Source organism: Anabrus simplex, chromosome 12, assembly GCF_040414725.1.
Source record: "Anabrus simplex isolate iqAnaSimp1 chromosome 12, ASM4041472v1, whole genome shotgun sequence".
NCBI classification, from domain to species: Eukaryota; Metazoa; Arthropoda; class Insecta; order Orthoptera; family Tettigoniidae; genus Anabrus; species Anabrus simplex.
Window position 1 is genome coordinate 66575602 of NC_090276.1, and position 15484 is coordinate 66591085.

The 15484-nt window shown below is 38.3% G+C and overlaps 1 protein-coding gene across 1 annotated transcript in view; it reads right to left on the minus strand.

Annotated features, from left to right (window-relative positions):
* LOC136884065 (uncharacterized) overlaps positions 1–15484 on the minus strand; it is a 100180-nt gene that overhangs the window by 61174 nt on the left and 23522 nt on the right. Inside the window, exon 2 of the mRNA XM_067156090.2 lies at positions 3334–3515. Coding sequence (XP_067012191.2) covers positions 3334–3515 — 182 coding nt within the window. The remainder of the gene's footprint in view (positions 1–3333; positions 3516–15484) is intronic.

Below are 15484 nucleotides of genomic sequence, written 5' to 3' on the forward strand. Positions count from 1 at the left end.
AAACGCTCAGCGCGTTTCACCTGTGAAGGTGTCAGCCATCTCATTTTATATGTCAATTTGTCACTGACATCAGCCATCTTGTTTTACCAGTTGATTTTAGTTGCGTTTGCGCCAACAGACTGAGAGGTTGTTTGTGAACTACTGCGCTTCTTATTACGGGCGTTGAGTACCATCTTTTATTGTTTTTAGTTAATTTGTAATTAGTAGCTACTTGAATTTATGAATATCAATAACATACGAATATAATTCCTGCAGTTCTTCCCCCTGCAGGTGGGGGTGAAAATAACATCCACGGTATCCCCTGACTGTCGTAAGAGGCGACTAAAAGGGTTCCCAGGTGCTCCCCCCTCGTGTGTGCTTCTACAAAGACTGAGATAATTTTACCACCCTCGTAAACAGCCGCACGGGAAAGAAACAGGTGTTTAACGAACGGACATCACGTCCCGTCTGCAGAGCCATACTGGGCGCTCGATGGGCTACTGTGTGTCACATCACCGCCCCGTTGAACTTTTGGGAGTCAGGAACCCATTTCTACCAGGACTGTAAGGAGGTAACTGCACCGTATAAGCTTCACCAGCCGACAAACAACTCGGGTCTCTTTACTGACACCTTGACAAAGAGCTCAACGACGTGCATGAGCCCGCGAACGTGGAACAGTGGCGGTATATTGTGAAGGTCCGATGATTCCCGGTTCCGGATGTATCGAGATAATGGGCGCGTGAGAGTATGGCGTATACCACATGAATCAATGGATCCTGCGTGCCAACAAGGTTGTATCCAGGCGCGAGTTGGCTTAGTTCTGGTCTCGGCGGAGTTCTCGTGGTCGCAGTTAGGCCCCATTGTTCGGCTGCAGGGTGTGCTGACAGATGCAGGTTTTGTGGACATTCTTTCAGACCATCTGAATCCCTTTCTGGCTCTATAGTACCCTGATGGTGGTGCCATATTTCAACAGGACAATGCGCCATGTCACCGCTCTGTGGTGGCACGCAGGTGGTTGGAGGAGCACTCCAGTGAAGTTACGACTATGGATTCCCCCCCCCCACCTACCAGTTCCCCCGATCTTAATCCAATCGAGTATTTATGGGATGATATCGATGCTGGTGTAGGCTCTATGAATCGCTGCTCAGCATGAAGGCGTGCAGATTACGAAGTGTCATGTGATTGTCACGACGAATTCTCTGGGCCGTTATTGTTGGCTTTCTAGACCGGTTCCGCTATCTCACAGTCAGATAGCTCCTCAATGTTAAATTATCAGGCTGATTGGATCCTGAACTATCCTTCAGATCCACGTTAAACTCCGTGAGATGTCGGGGAATCGAACCGGAGGTCATCGCGGTGGAGGCAGGGGAGCTGGCCATAGAGTGAGAAACAGACAAAATTGAACTGAACCCATAATAGCTCGTCAGTTTCCTTATCCGGTGTAAAAACCAAGTATCAGTTTCATATTTAAGACAGACAAGGCCCTTCGATGCTTATGCACCACAGAGTTGGAATTTTTCCTTGTTACAGCATCATGAGGAGATGAATAAGATGATTATGTTGCAATTTTGTACTTTAGTTTAAAATATCAGAGAAACGGCTATTAGTTCATCATCATCTTCTTAGCGCTCGTGCTACAATGAAGCAGAGTCCACTGTTATGCAAGCCAATTTCCTCTTGATTCGGAACAAGATGAACATAGCGCATGTTTTCTTGAGATCAAGACAGCGTTTCATGGGCCGGCTCTGTCGCCAGTTCACCAGGGCAAGGGAAATGAGAGGATGGGGAGGGGGAATGAAGGAAAATGAGAAGAAAGAGACTAGGAAAGTGATGAGAAATGTGATGAGAAACTGATGAAGTGGAGGAGAGAGTAATAGAAGGAGGAGGAGAATAGCATAGTTTCTAATTAGGAGAAGAGGAAAGGTAGAAGAAGTAGGAGAAGTTTTGGTTGGAGAAAGGAGATGATGATGATGAGAGAGACAAGTGAAAGAAGATCAGGGTGGGGAATAAGAAGAGGGGAGTCTTGAAATGTTCCTAGCTTATTATTTACGTAAGCGAATGTAGGAGTTAAGGGTCGGTGAAGAACGGAGGTCCGAAAAAAATTACTATATGAAGACTGGGAAAGACGTCTCGAGAGTAAGTCAATAAGACGTGTGAGTATGTGCGAGATAACGACGGAGGGACAATGGATTCCCCCTGGAGAAGGCTACAAATAAGAGCGGCGTGGAGTGGAACGGAAGGCGTTTGAGTTATACAATTGGCAACAGACACATTCTCATACCCTCAGGAATCGTGTGGCTGAAACTCGGAACTGAAAACATTGATTCAACCTGAATCATACTCACATTGCATTGTTCATATCTGTTCAGCTTCTTAACTAAATTGTTAGGATAGTAGCTTTCCGTTCAGAATGTCCCGGAATCGATTCCCGAACACCAGGCTTGCTGAATATTCGTTTGTCGATATTCCTACCGCTTCCTTTATATACCAGGTCCCACTGTCAAACAGTGGCATGGTATTTAGGCCTACAAATCCCTAGTTCGTAAGGTCCAAGATGAAAATGAAATTCTCAGACGGTTAAGGTGCTGGCCTTCTGACCCCAACTTGGCAGGTTCGGTCCTGGCTCAGTCCGGTGGTATTTGAAGGTGCTCACATACGTCAGCCTCGTGTCGGTAGATTTACTGGCACGTAAAAGAACTCCTGTGGGACTAAATTCTGGCACCTCGGCGTCTCCGAAAACCGTAAAAGAGTAGTTAGTGGGACGTAAAACAAATAACATTATTATTATTATTATTATTATTATTATTATTATTATTATTATTATTATTATTATTATTATTATTATTATTATTATTATTATTATTATTATTATTAAAGTTTGTACAACGTTTATGTTGTAACATTTTGGATTTAAAGATCCTTACTACTTGAAATATTCTACAATCAAAAATTCAATGTAATATATTTGTGTTTCATGTACCACATAAAAAACTTCATATTTTCGCAGAATATTATGGGAGAAAAGTGGGAGCAATATAAGAAATGTGATTGGTGGGAAAAATGAAAACATAGCAGACGCCATTCCCGTTTCTGCTGTGTGCAGATAAAGATATTAAAGTTATATTCTTTGAACTCAGCGGTATAACTTCGTGACAAGAAAGAAGAAACTCAATCGTTTCAATGTTTCAGTCATAAAAATATTTTTACCGAAATGACCAAAGTATCGATAATTATCTCCCTTAATACCCCGCTATGTATGCTACCATTGATCCTTTCCTGTTCTGTCTTTCACAGATCTATTATTTATAATGTGTTTCCAAAGCACTGACAGAAAATCAATATTGTCTCACTTACCCACTCCTGTCCATACTAAATCTTCATTCTCCTCTGTCCAATCAATGGTTGCGCCGAATAGGTCGTCGTACTTCGCTGTCAGCTCGTTGTTGTGGCGCTCAGCGAACACGATGTAGTACTTCTGAGACTGGACCACGTGCGAACACTGAGGATCGTCCCCAAACTTCGTCACATTGATACGCCTGAAATGAGAGAAGGTATTATGTGATCAGTTCTAAAATCTGTGGAATTTTCTTTACTAGCAATATTATCTCATAATGTAATAATTAATTTCGAAAGAAGTGCAGTTAGAAACGGGTGCTCCTGCGGACTCTACGTGCGAAATTTATATAATAACCGTATAACGCCAGTTTCTATGTGCAGACATGCTCAGCGGAGCTAAATGGACAATTTTGACTATTTTTAATCCTTTACTCAGAAAAATATTTTTGATTTTGCTGTCTAATTTGGTGTACGATTTATTAAATTTGCTTGAGCGGAAGTATAAGTACATTCATTTCATTTTAATTAACTACATAAGGCAATTTTAGGATTTCATAATCAATTGGTCAGTTAATAATTAATATCTCAAGAACTACAAGATATACAAGTGTGTGGTTTGCTTTAAGTTCTAGTGCAAAGCATGCTGCATAAGTTGGCAGGACTGACATAACAGCTGTGATTTTTATTTACATTGTGCATGGGATATTCTGGGCATAACGTGAGTAAATCTTTAATTACTTGTGCTGTTGTGGTAATGTATTATTGATTTTGTGTCTTAACTTGCCTTTCTCAGACCAATAACCCATTTATTTCTCAAGAACTATAAAGGATAGACGTTTGATTTTTCACAGTTCATTTTTAATACACTTTTGGTAATGGTAGAGATATCTTGTTATTTACATTGAAATTCTAAATACTAGAATATGTAGTTCAACAAGCTTGTAGAGTAAGTAAATGAATCATGTATAAGTAAACTGCAAAATTTTAATTAAGTTCACTTTAGTAGTTCTTAAAAATATCGGCCAGGAATTTAACGAATTCAACTTTAGCGGGATAGGCATTCAAACTCCTCTTAATTTGAATCCATTCTGGCTTTCTATCTGTCAGTTTAGACGTTGCACCTTACTCAAGAAGACAGATAAACCTGGGCATCTAATGGACGATATATGACCGAGTTTTCGTAATAGTTTTCGGGTAAATTCCAAATATATCACAGAGATCTTCCCCGTCTACTATGTGGAGTTCTGAATAGATACTTATACGCACTTCGAAAATCTCATTTCCTCTGTCATGTTTGAACCAAGGATCTCTACCACTGATCCTTGGAGTGAGCTACCTATATGAGCAATACTAAGGAGCAGATTACAATTTGGAGAAGGCTTCTTCCATCGTGCACGTACTTACGTTAAAAAGAGCTGCATAAAGAGTGCGGTTTTTTAAAGACCTTGCCAATAATGTTTATGCAACTCCTTAAACAAGGGCGTCATGCGGTCTTCAATATTCTTTCCACTCGTTGAAATGTAAACTTGCAAATCTGATCCCCAGTATCGTAATAAGACTATTGTCTTTGCTAGCCTGTAGCAAGACCTCAGTATGTTGTAGTCTGTTCTACACTTCAGTATAAAGTACTGCATAAGCAGTAGGGCTTATGAAAGTCAACCTTTCGAGCAAATTTACTACAGAAGCGTATAGTGTTGATGATTTGTATTCAAAAATTTGCTTCAGATATTATAGAGACGCTGAGGTCTCAGAAATTTATCCGTTCACGTGGAGAAAGTAAAAGAACACAGTGGCATTAAGCCCAACCAAGTAACTCCAACTTTAGTTTGAACGGTGTTCTCTACATACATAACACACGGAGACTGATTAATCACTTGTGCCTATAAGATTGTCAGAAAAATTGATGGAAGTACATACATATACATCAAATTATAGACTGTTATGCCCTTCAGCGTTCAGTCTGCAAGCCTCTGTGAATTTACTAAACGTCGCCACAATCCTCTCTTTGCAACTAGTGCTGTGGCCTCATTTAGTTCTAAAACTCTTATCCTTAAATCCTTAGAAACTAAGTTTAGCCATCATCATCTTGGGTCTCCCTCTACTTCTCTTACCCCCCATGACAGAATCCATTGTTATCCTAGGTAACATGTCCTCCTCCATTCGCCTCACATGACCCATCATCGCAGCCAGTTTATACGTACAACTTCATTCAACGAGTTAACTCTCAACTTATCCTTTGCTTCCTCATTCCCAGTACCCTCCTATAATTATTCCCACCTTCTTGTACCAGCAATCATTCTTCATACTTTCATGTCTGTTATTTCTCAATTATGAATAAGATATCCTGAGTCCACCCAGCTTTCTCTCCCGTAAATCAAAGTTGTTCTGAAAACAGACCAGTGTAAATATAGTTTCATGTGGGAGCTGACTTCCTTCTCACAGAATACTGTTGATTGCAAATGCGAGATCACTACATTATCTTTACTACACCTTACTACGGTATATTACCCTCCTGGGAGAACACACATCCTAAATAATTGAAATTATTTACCTGTTGCAGCTTTGTATCACCAATCTGACATTCAATTCTGTTGAATTTCTTACCTACTGTCATCAGTTTAGTCTTCAACAGGCTACTTTCTGTACGGTACTCACTGCACCTATTTTCAGGTTCCAAGATATTACAAGGCTATAAAATATTTACCTAATACAGGCTGTAACAAAGATGTAGGAAAAGCGTGAGATATGGATAAGAGGAGAAGAAAATTAATTTATCTCAATATAATTTAAGACTTCCCAGGAATAAGGGTGTAACAAACAAATGTTTGAAAACGATATTTCAGTGTAAATAGGGTGTTACATCACGCTCCTATGCTATCGTGTCATATTATGGTTAACATTTTTAATGGCTTATTTGGATCCATATTTTCTTTACTTAGTTTCCACCCAAATGGATTTGGAACATCACCATTCGTTGAACAACTGAAAAATATAGGTTCTTATTTTAAGCATACTGTTATTTCATCGTCAGATAAGAGAACTAAATCTTCATGATCATCAAAGATCAGTTCTTACTTCCCTTGAATATCTCTTACGCTTAACTTATTATAGTTAGATGTACTTGCAATCAAGTGCGTGGCAAATCTTCCTGTCAAGCTCGACTCGGTTTGTATTACATGACTGCATATCCATTAGCACAGACTGTTTTGCATCTGACAGCTAATCAAGTTAAGGCTAGTTTGAAATCTGAGACAGCGTAGCTTTCTGAACAGTACCAGTCAGTGAACCACAAAATTAATGAAAATAAGCCTCAATAGAAATTGTCGATATTGGCTATCAATCTCATCAACAGGAATAACTATAGTTACCCTCTCTCCTCAGTGATAACGGTAGTCTTTGGGATTCTTAAGTCTGTACTGAAATTGTGAAGAATGGTGCTGTTGGTGGTGATTATTATTGTTTTGGAGGGGATGCACTACTAAGCCACCACCCTAACTCTCATCAAAATAGGAAAGAGGTTCGAACTCAACCTATTGTAAAAGTACCGATTGGGGTTGATACTCCGAAGTATTCAGGCTGCCCACTCATGTAAAGTACTAAGAAACGCTGCCTAACTCGATTCCTTACCACACTGCTTTAACTCATGAATGAAATTTCCCAACAAACTAGAATCTACATCATTGCTTCCTAAATAATTTACATTTCCTTCGCTCTTTGAATACTTATTCAAGTATATGATGGTGCACCGATCAATACGATATTACATTAAAACTATAAGAAATAGGCTAGAGAAGGTAAATGGTTTAGACCCATTCTTGTCTACGCTAGAATGTGTTTTCTGAAGATATTTTACGTTAAATACCTGACATGCAAGTAGCATTGAAAGAAACCGTAAGTTCATTCCAGCCAATTCAAAGAAGTCAGAACTACGTAAAATGTATTGGTTCATTATTTGAAGAGTACTTTCACTTTCTCCCTCACACACAAATGAACTCTGTCAGTTAAGGGAGGTAATCTCACGGAACGAAACTTATTGAAAGTTGAAGATATGAATAGCAGGTTCCTATTGAAATGTCAGAGCTTTGAGAAAAGAAAGATGGAAATGAGAATTTCCATTTGAGTAAATTTAATTTAAGCTCTGGAGGAACTGTAACGTTATTCAATGAACGGACGACATCATTAGAAGAAGAAAACAAGATATATTAAGGCTAGGACAATTACAACAAAGTTTACTCTGAAAATAATAACCGAAATATTGGTGGACTGTGTCAGTATACTTGAATATGTAAGAATGGGATATTATTGGCAAATAGAGTATATCAGAAAGAGAAATAAAAGTATGGAAATTAAAGGAAAAGGGAACACAAAAGAATTTCCAAGATAAACTGAAAAACGAATTCCTAAAGGAGAGATTGACACTGTTGAAGAGGAATGGGCCAAGTTCAAACAAGGAATGGTGAAGTGTGCGGAAGATACATGGGGTAGAGTATCAGGGAGAAAGAAGGAAAAGGAGAAACCTGAGGAAATAGCATGCAATAGTAATGGATGTATTGAAAGAACAAACAGAAAACATGGATGACCTGGATAGGAGGCTAGTACTGTAAATAAATAAATAAATAAATAAATAAATAAATAAATAAATAAATAAATAAACAAATAAATAAACAAATAAATAAACAAATAAATAAACTAATAAACAAACAAACAAACAAACAAACAAACAAACAAACAAACAAACAAACAAACAGACAAACAAATAAATAAATAAATAAATAAATAAATGAGACTGACTGATAGACAGTGATTGAGAAGAATCATATGGTTATTTTGCGTCGTACTGTATTTATGAATAAAGTGTGCATTTACCCGTACGAATTGGTAACCCAATTCTAGTCCCAACAGTGGACTATATAAAGTGAAGACCCACCGAATTCATTCACTGATAAAGTGACATTTTCACTTCTTAGAGTCATGAAGGAATTTCTAACGATCATGAACATAAAACCTTTGTCGGAGGCTCCACGATTAAAATATACTAATCCACATGTGTCCTTGTTTACCTCTTATTTTGACTTTTTTTTTTGCTATTGGCTTTACTCACACCGACACATATATGTCTTATGGCGACGATGGGATAGGAAAGGCCTAGGAATGGGAAGGAATCTGCCGTGGCCTTAATTGTACAGTCCCAGCATTTGCCTTGTGTTAAAATGGGAAACTACGGAAAACCATCTTCAGGGCTGCCGACAGTGGGGTTCGAACCCACTATCTCCCGATTACTGGATACTTAAGCAATCGAGCTCGGTGAGTTTTTCTAACATTCAGACGTGCAGCCGTATTTCAAAATCCTTCAGAAGGTTCCTTAATGGTTTAGTAGTAGGCTAATAATCGCATTGATCCACACCTTGAGATGATGCTCATATATGAAGTTATTAGAAGGAGTTGTCGTGACTTCGAATGCACCAGCGCCGCAAACTTCACATTTTATCACTTCTGCACAAAATACTTTCCACTAATACTCCCAACTATCTTCACCCTTTTCTTACGTCTCGTCCTATCATGACCACAATACGAGATCTGGCTCCTCTCTTGCCATACCTCTAAATCGCGCTGCTGTTTACAATCGCTCTTTCGTAATCTATCTGTCCAGGTCATTGGATTCGCTGCCTGCTAACATTAGAGGAAATCCTTCTCATCGCAAATTTAAAGTGGCTTGCCGCGAGCATTTGCTGCGTAGATACCGCTGACTTGATCGATAATCGTTGAATTAATGAAGGAATGGATTACTGTAGTTACGTCATCATTTAAGTGTTCTTTATTCTGGGTATTTGAAAATTAAGGATTCTATTATTATTATTATTATTATTATTATTATTATTATTATTATTATTATTATTATTATTATTAGTAATATTGTTATTGCTATCAATATTATTTGTGTTACTTGTATTCGTGATTATAAGTTATGTAGATGTATACTCCTCTAGTGGTTAAGTGCAAGAAAGGTTCTTGAGCCCTAACTTCACCACCAATATCTATCTATCTATCAATCAACAGAAAACTAACTGACGAGCACTAAGATTGCTAAGCAAAAGTTTAGAGTATTTTTGTAAACCTACTTTTACTATCTCATTAGGAATAATGGATCTAACAGCTTTACTTCGAAATGTAAACGAAGTGCAACATCAATCGTAGTGTTATAGTAACAAATCAATCGTATTGTCTATTTTTATTCCATTTGTTGCACATGTCGGATTAAAACTACCACTGGTCGTTCGCTCCCTTGGTGTTTTCCTTTAAGTAGTTAATCTGCAGCTGCAGCAAGAACAAACTTCGCTCAGCCTATCTCTCCTGTACATTGCCAATCAACTTAATGGGCTTACCGAGCTTACATAAACACCGATTGATGAAGGATCGATAACAGAAGAAAAAAAGTTCCAATTATGGTTTTAACTAGTCTTATAATAATCACTCTCCTTTCTTAAAATAAATCTGTTCCTTGAGCTCCCTTAATCCTGGGAGCGTACACCTACGTTTTAGGGACGTTAAACGTACACCGGTGCAGTGAGCACCCCACAAAACAAATAATGTACGAAGGGGTGTCAGAAAATAACCGGAAGTTTTTTGTGTTTCAATAATGACGTGCTGAGGTTTTCAGGTGGTAGTACTGAAAAGGTATGACCTTGAGTGATACAGTGTGAAGTACGTCACTCGCCTGAGGCTTGTCAATTGTAGGGAAGTAGCTGAGGAAGGTGACCGTGTTCGCTGCACCCAACATGGATCTCAAATTTCAGCAGCGCACTTAAATTAGATTTTGTGATCTCCTGGACAAAATTCCAACATAAACAGCGGGAACGTTGCAGCAAGCTTACAGAGAGGACACCATGGGAATGACGCAATTTTTTGAGTAGCACAAAAGTTTTTGAGGAGGGTAAAACTGATCATGGGAATGCTCCACGCTCCGGAAGACCCTTAACTACGAAAAACGACATCAATGCGAACACAACTGATGTCATCTTGCGGGAAGACTGTTGTGAAATGTTAAAGGGGCCACTGAAAAGAACAGCTGCAGGAAAAAGTAGCAAACTTTCCTGAAACGGGAGTGATCCTGCACCGGGACAACGCACTTGAGCATCAGTCAATCGAGACACAAGACACAATAACCGAATTGGACATTGAGGTGATGCCATATCCTCCTTATTCACCGGACATAGCACCATGTAACTTCGAGATATTTCCAACAGTGGAAAAGGAACTTCGGGGGCGTCATTTTCAAATTGGTCAAGTAGTAAACAATGCAATTTCGGGTGTACTCAACAGACTATAAAGAAAGGGCTTCGGGGAGTGTTTTGAAGAATGGACTGAACGCTGGAACCGTTGTATTGCGTCTGAGGGAGAATACTTTGAAGGTCTGTAAGTGAATTTGAATAAAGGTAGCTAGTATTTTTCTGTAATGAAATCATTCTGGTTTTTTTTTTTGACATCCAGATATATTTTAAACATTCAGACCTACGATTTAATTAGAAATATCAAGAAATCAATCAAATTGATTGTTTTCAATGCTTGAATATAAATTTGTAAATTATAACAGCACTTTAATCTCCGCTATTAAACTAATGTAAAAAGGTTACTGCTTTAAAAATGTTCGTTGCCGTTTGGTTATTGGCTCTACTATAGGCTTCACTTCGGACAATTTTTGCACAACTTGAGAACCGTGGTTTTACACTCTTTGGACAGTCGTTACATATACAAGATCTGAGATTGACAGGGTGTTGTAACTATATCTTCTGTGTGTGGGGCGGTAGAATAACACCCATGGTATCTCCTGCCTGTCATAAGAGGAAGCTAAAAGGGGCCCCACGGGATCTCAACTTGGGAGCGTGGGTTGGTGACAACGGGACCCTTAGCTGAGTCCTGGCATGCTTCCACTTACTTATGCCAGGCTCCTCACTTTCATCTATCGTATCCGACCTCCCTTGGTGAACTCTTGTTCTTTTCCGACCCCGACGGTATTACAGCACTCGAGGCCTGGGAAGTCTTTCATGCTCACGCCCTTCTTGGCCTTTGTCTTCCTTGGCCGATAAGTTCATTTTCGAAGTGTCGGATCCCTTCCATTTTTTCTATCTGATTAGCATTATATAGAGAATGGTTTGTTACAACACAACAGTATAACAACCAACTCTACCTTGGTGTCTCCAAAACTTGGCAACACTGGACCTTACAAGAAAACTACGGAAATGAAATACTTACCACGATGTCCAAAGAAGAAAAGGCATGAAAAACGGACACTCGGTGCCAGAGGCTATGTGAATCAAAACCCAAGAGAATGTACTAACTACAAAGGAAAGACAGATTAAAAATTTAAACCAACTTCAATGGATCTGGACTTCAATTCTCAAGGGACAGTAATAACTTTCGAACTTACAATTCGATGATTAAAAGAAAAGAAGAAAATTATCATCATACTAAAGGAAAAGATAATATAACTTGGGTCGACCCTTGAAAATACAAGAAATAAACCTTGGGATCACAACCCTTGAAAACCAAATTAATCAATTTAATTAGTAGAGCAGTAGTGGAATAATTAACGGTAAGTTGAGGCTTGTTTCTCGACACGTCTAGTATAATTCAATGAAATAACCGAAGTGGCAAATAAATGGTACTAAGATTTAGGCGAAATAGAACCAAATAGTAATTAAATTAAATCATAGGAAAGGAAGATGTATTTCAATTTTAGAATTAGTAAACTGGAGTACAATACGAGTCCACACACCGGATCAAATATACAATCGACAGCTATCAGCTGTTTTTTTCAACACACGGAAACCATCTTCGTTTACAACAGTTCCCATAGAAACGAATCACGTGTCGCGATTAAAGCATGGCTTCAAAACATTATCAGATAGACATCGACCAAACAACTCCAATTTAGCGATTTTCATCTGTGATCCACCGAAATAACGCTTGACTATCTGTTACAAGAAATTTTGAAATGAAAATTTACCAACACATAAGAAATCTGAGTCCCGATTTTAACAAATTACATCTTATTAACGCCAGAGTAAAAGCTACCGCGTGATAAATAAATTCCTCTTGATAACCGTAGTTTAAAACATACTCGCAATTCAATTTTTTTAATTTGTTCAGTCCAAACCAAAAATCTTGAGGATTGTGGAGATAACTCGGTGGGAAAGGGTATTCATGCAGATTTCATCATGCAGGGTACTTACAATTTCTCGGAAGCAAATATAAGTTGATAAACAAACCACAAATCCAACTAGAATTTGTGGCCGGTTGGCCACAAATTTAACCAGGATCGAAAATCAGCCACATCTGGCCCGTCTTCATCTTATTGATCGGGTTTCTTTTAAAAATCCAAGTATCTGCGACCAAGTTCCAACAGTTTGGCCTCACGATCTCCCACAACAACAAGAAAAAAAAACAAAACAACTACGCACATATTGTCGAACTCGATCGATAATTGGCAGAGCAGCGCTGAACTTCACGCTGCGCTCAGAGATGGCAGTAGGATGCAGTTCAGATGGAACACTCAGTCTGAAAAGCCAACTTTTCTACTAGTAAGAACCCGCTTCTTATGAATCGTGTACAATTCCATCGGGCTTCGAACGACCTTTAAATAATTTTTAAGTCCATGCATTCTCGAAATGCGTGATATATGTGCATACGCCATAGCTTGCCTACTTGTACCACCACCACCACCATGTGTCCTAACTACCATTTTTTATGCAATAGAATGGCGGAATCCTTTGGATGTTGGTGTGATTTACACTCATCGTGATATCCAGAATCTCATTACAGTACTTCTTCTGCCAACGTAAAAAAAATTGTAACACGAGGGGAAAATATATATTCTACCATATCAATATCTTCACCAACGTGTACTTCACCATCATCGTCTAGGCAGGAATGGTGAACCTAAGAGACACAATTTTAATAAAGACCATATCTTTTACAAATTTTATTAGGTTAAAGAAGATCCTCTGTGGCCGGCCTTTCATCACCGAGTTTCAGGGTTCCAATTCCGGTTGAGATTTGTGCTGACTAAACGGAGGCGACGGTTTTCCATGCCATCTTTCATTCCAGCAACACTCACCAGTATCATTTCATTTCATCTGTCAGTCACTATTCGTTACCCCAAATGAGTGCGGCAAAATTCCCATCCTCGCCGCTAGTTTTTTCATTTGGTTAAAGAAATATATTTTATTTCTAAAATTTAGCTGTTTTTAAAATGTAATTCTCAAAGATGTTTGTAAAATAAAGTCATGAAACATTCAATCGAAAGTAATGCAATGTAATACCTAAAAGAAGTCAACTGAGAGAGTTTTATGATTATTTTTAAAGGAGAATAACCGATGGCACACTAGAGATAAGGAAATAATAGACACGAACTTAATGGATACTCTAGTCGGAAAAGGTTTGCCTCCCTGGTCTAGAGCATCGACGAAATCAAGACAAACTATTTCAAACACTCTTAATACAAAGTACAAAGATACATGTACTGGCTACAATGAAATAAAGTTTCATTATCCGCACACCGGGAACTGTATGACCGAAACATATATTTTTATGCACAATCAGTCGTCGCTCCTTACATTTCGTGTAAGAGCTCAGAGAGTGCGAAGGCCCAAGGGAAATCACGGAGGAAGGACAATAAATGGGTAGCGAACAATAATCTTTTATAAATAACTATTATATTTAACTTCTGCTCATTAAATTACCTCTACGTTCTTCAGTTTGTCGAGCGAAACTTATAAATTTGTGAATACATTAGAACAGTGCACTATGTCTTCTGGTATGGGCTATATCAAATTTGTTACTTTCATTGACCTGTCTCAGTCTCATCCTTGGCTTTGTCAATATGAATGTGACTGAGGTATGGGTGATGCTAGTAATACCATTCCTTATGCAACCAGTCCCTGTTATGAATGGTGTGAAAATATCGCTCATAGGGTCGATTGGTGCATGCATTTCAGTGGGCTTGGGAGACTGATATGTAATAGCAACGGCTGGCTCGGTGAGGAAAACACCGGGAAACTACTTCATTCCTCATTTCCGTAGTATGCCTCTTCAGCTACGCCTAGGCTATATATAACAGCTGTTGGCAGAGCTGCAGAGGATCAAACCAGCCTTCGGGCTGACTACCCAACACACATACATACATTAGAACATGTCTAAAAAACAAAACAATCTATTGACAATGGAATGTTATGTTTCGTTCTATAAGGACATTCTCAGATTCTATCTTGTATATCATGAACATATACAGAGTTATATAGCTAAGTACACGTAAAACGTTGAAGATAATGGATCATAGTGAAAGTTCACCCGAGTGTCAATACCTGTTGAGAATATGTTACTAACTTTGTTGCATCAAATTAAACTACAGTACACTGTATTGTTATAACACATTCATTTTTGTGGTAACATTGGAAGCGGTACAAGCATTTATCGATAATGTTCAATGTATTCAAACATGCTTCATTTACCAGCATGGTCTACCCGGCTGTATGTTGTCTAGAAATTAAGCACTTCAATCGTAGAAAAATTTGTACTAGGATTAATTAACCTTAAGAAAACTTAGTCAGGAAACATGAATGGGAACGATAGTGCCATCATTTACTTGTACTACACACTGAATACTAGTACTAAAAGGTTTTAAGTGCCAAAATGTAAAACACACAAGTTTTATACAAAAATATAGCTATAGATACATAGAAACTACAAAACAAGCATATCTACAAAAAGTATCAGAACAGAAAACAGGAATGAAAACTAAGAGTGATTCTGTGTACCATGTTTTTGTGACTAACAAATGTCTAAACCTCCATTATCAAACTAATTATATTTGTAATTTTGATGACCCTTAATTTGAGTATACACAAGAATACAAATCTTCACCATGAGATTTTGTATTTACGTTTGAATTTTTCTAGAGAATAAGAAATCGTTTTCCACAAGTCCCTTGTCTTGTTACTTTGTGATGCGGATTACGCACCGCATTTGTTGCTTCTCCGTAATTGTTAGATTTTGCCGTCGTCTCCTATTTTTTGCACTTTTGCAGGTGATCCAGGTATAAATATCATTAATTAAATGACTTTCTTAAAACAATCCAGCAGCTTTCCTTTGATCAATCATTAACTTTCTAATA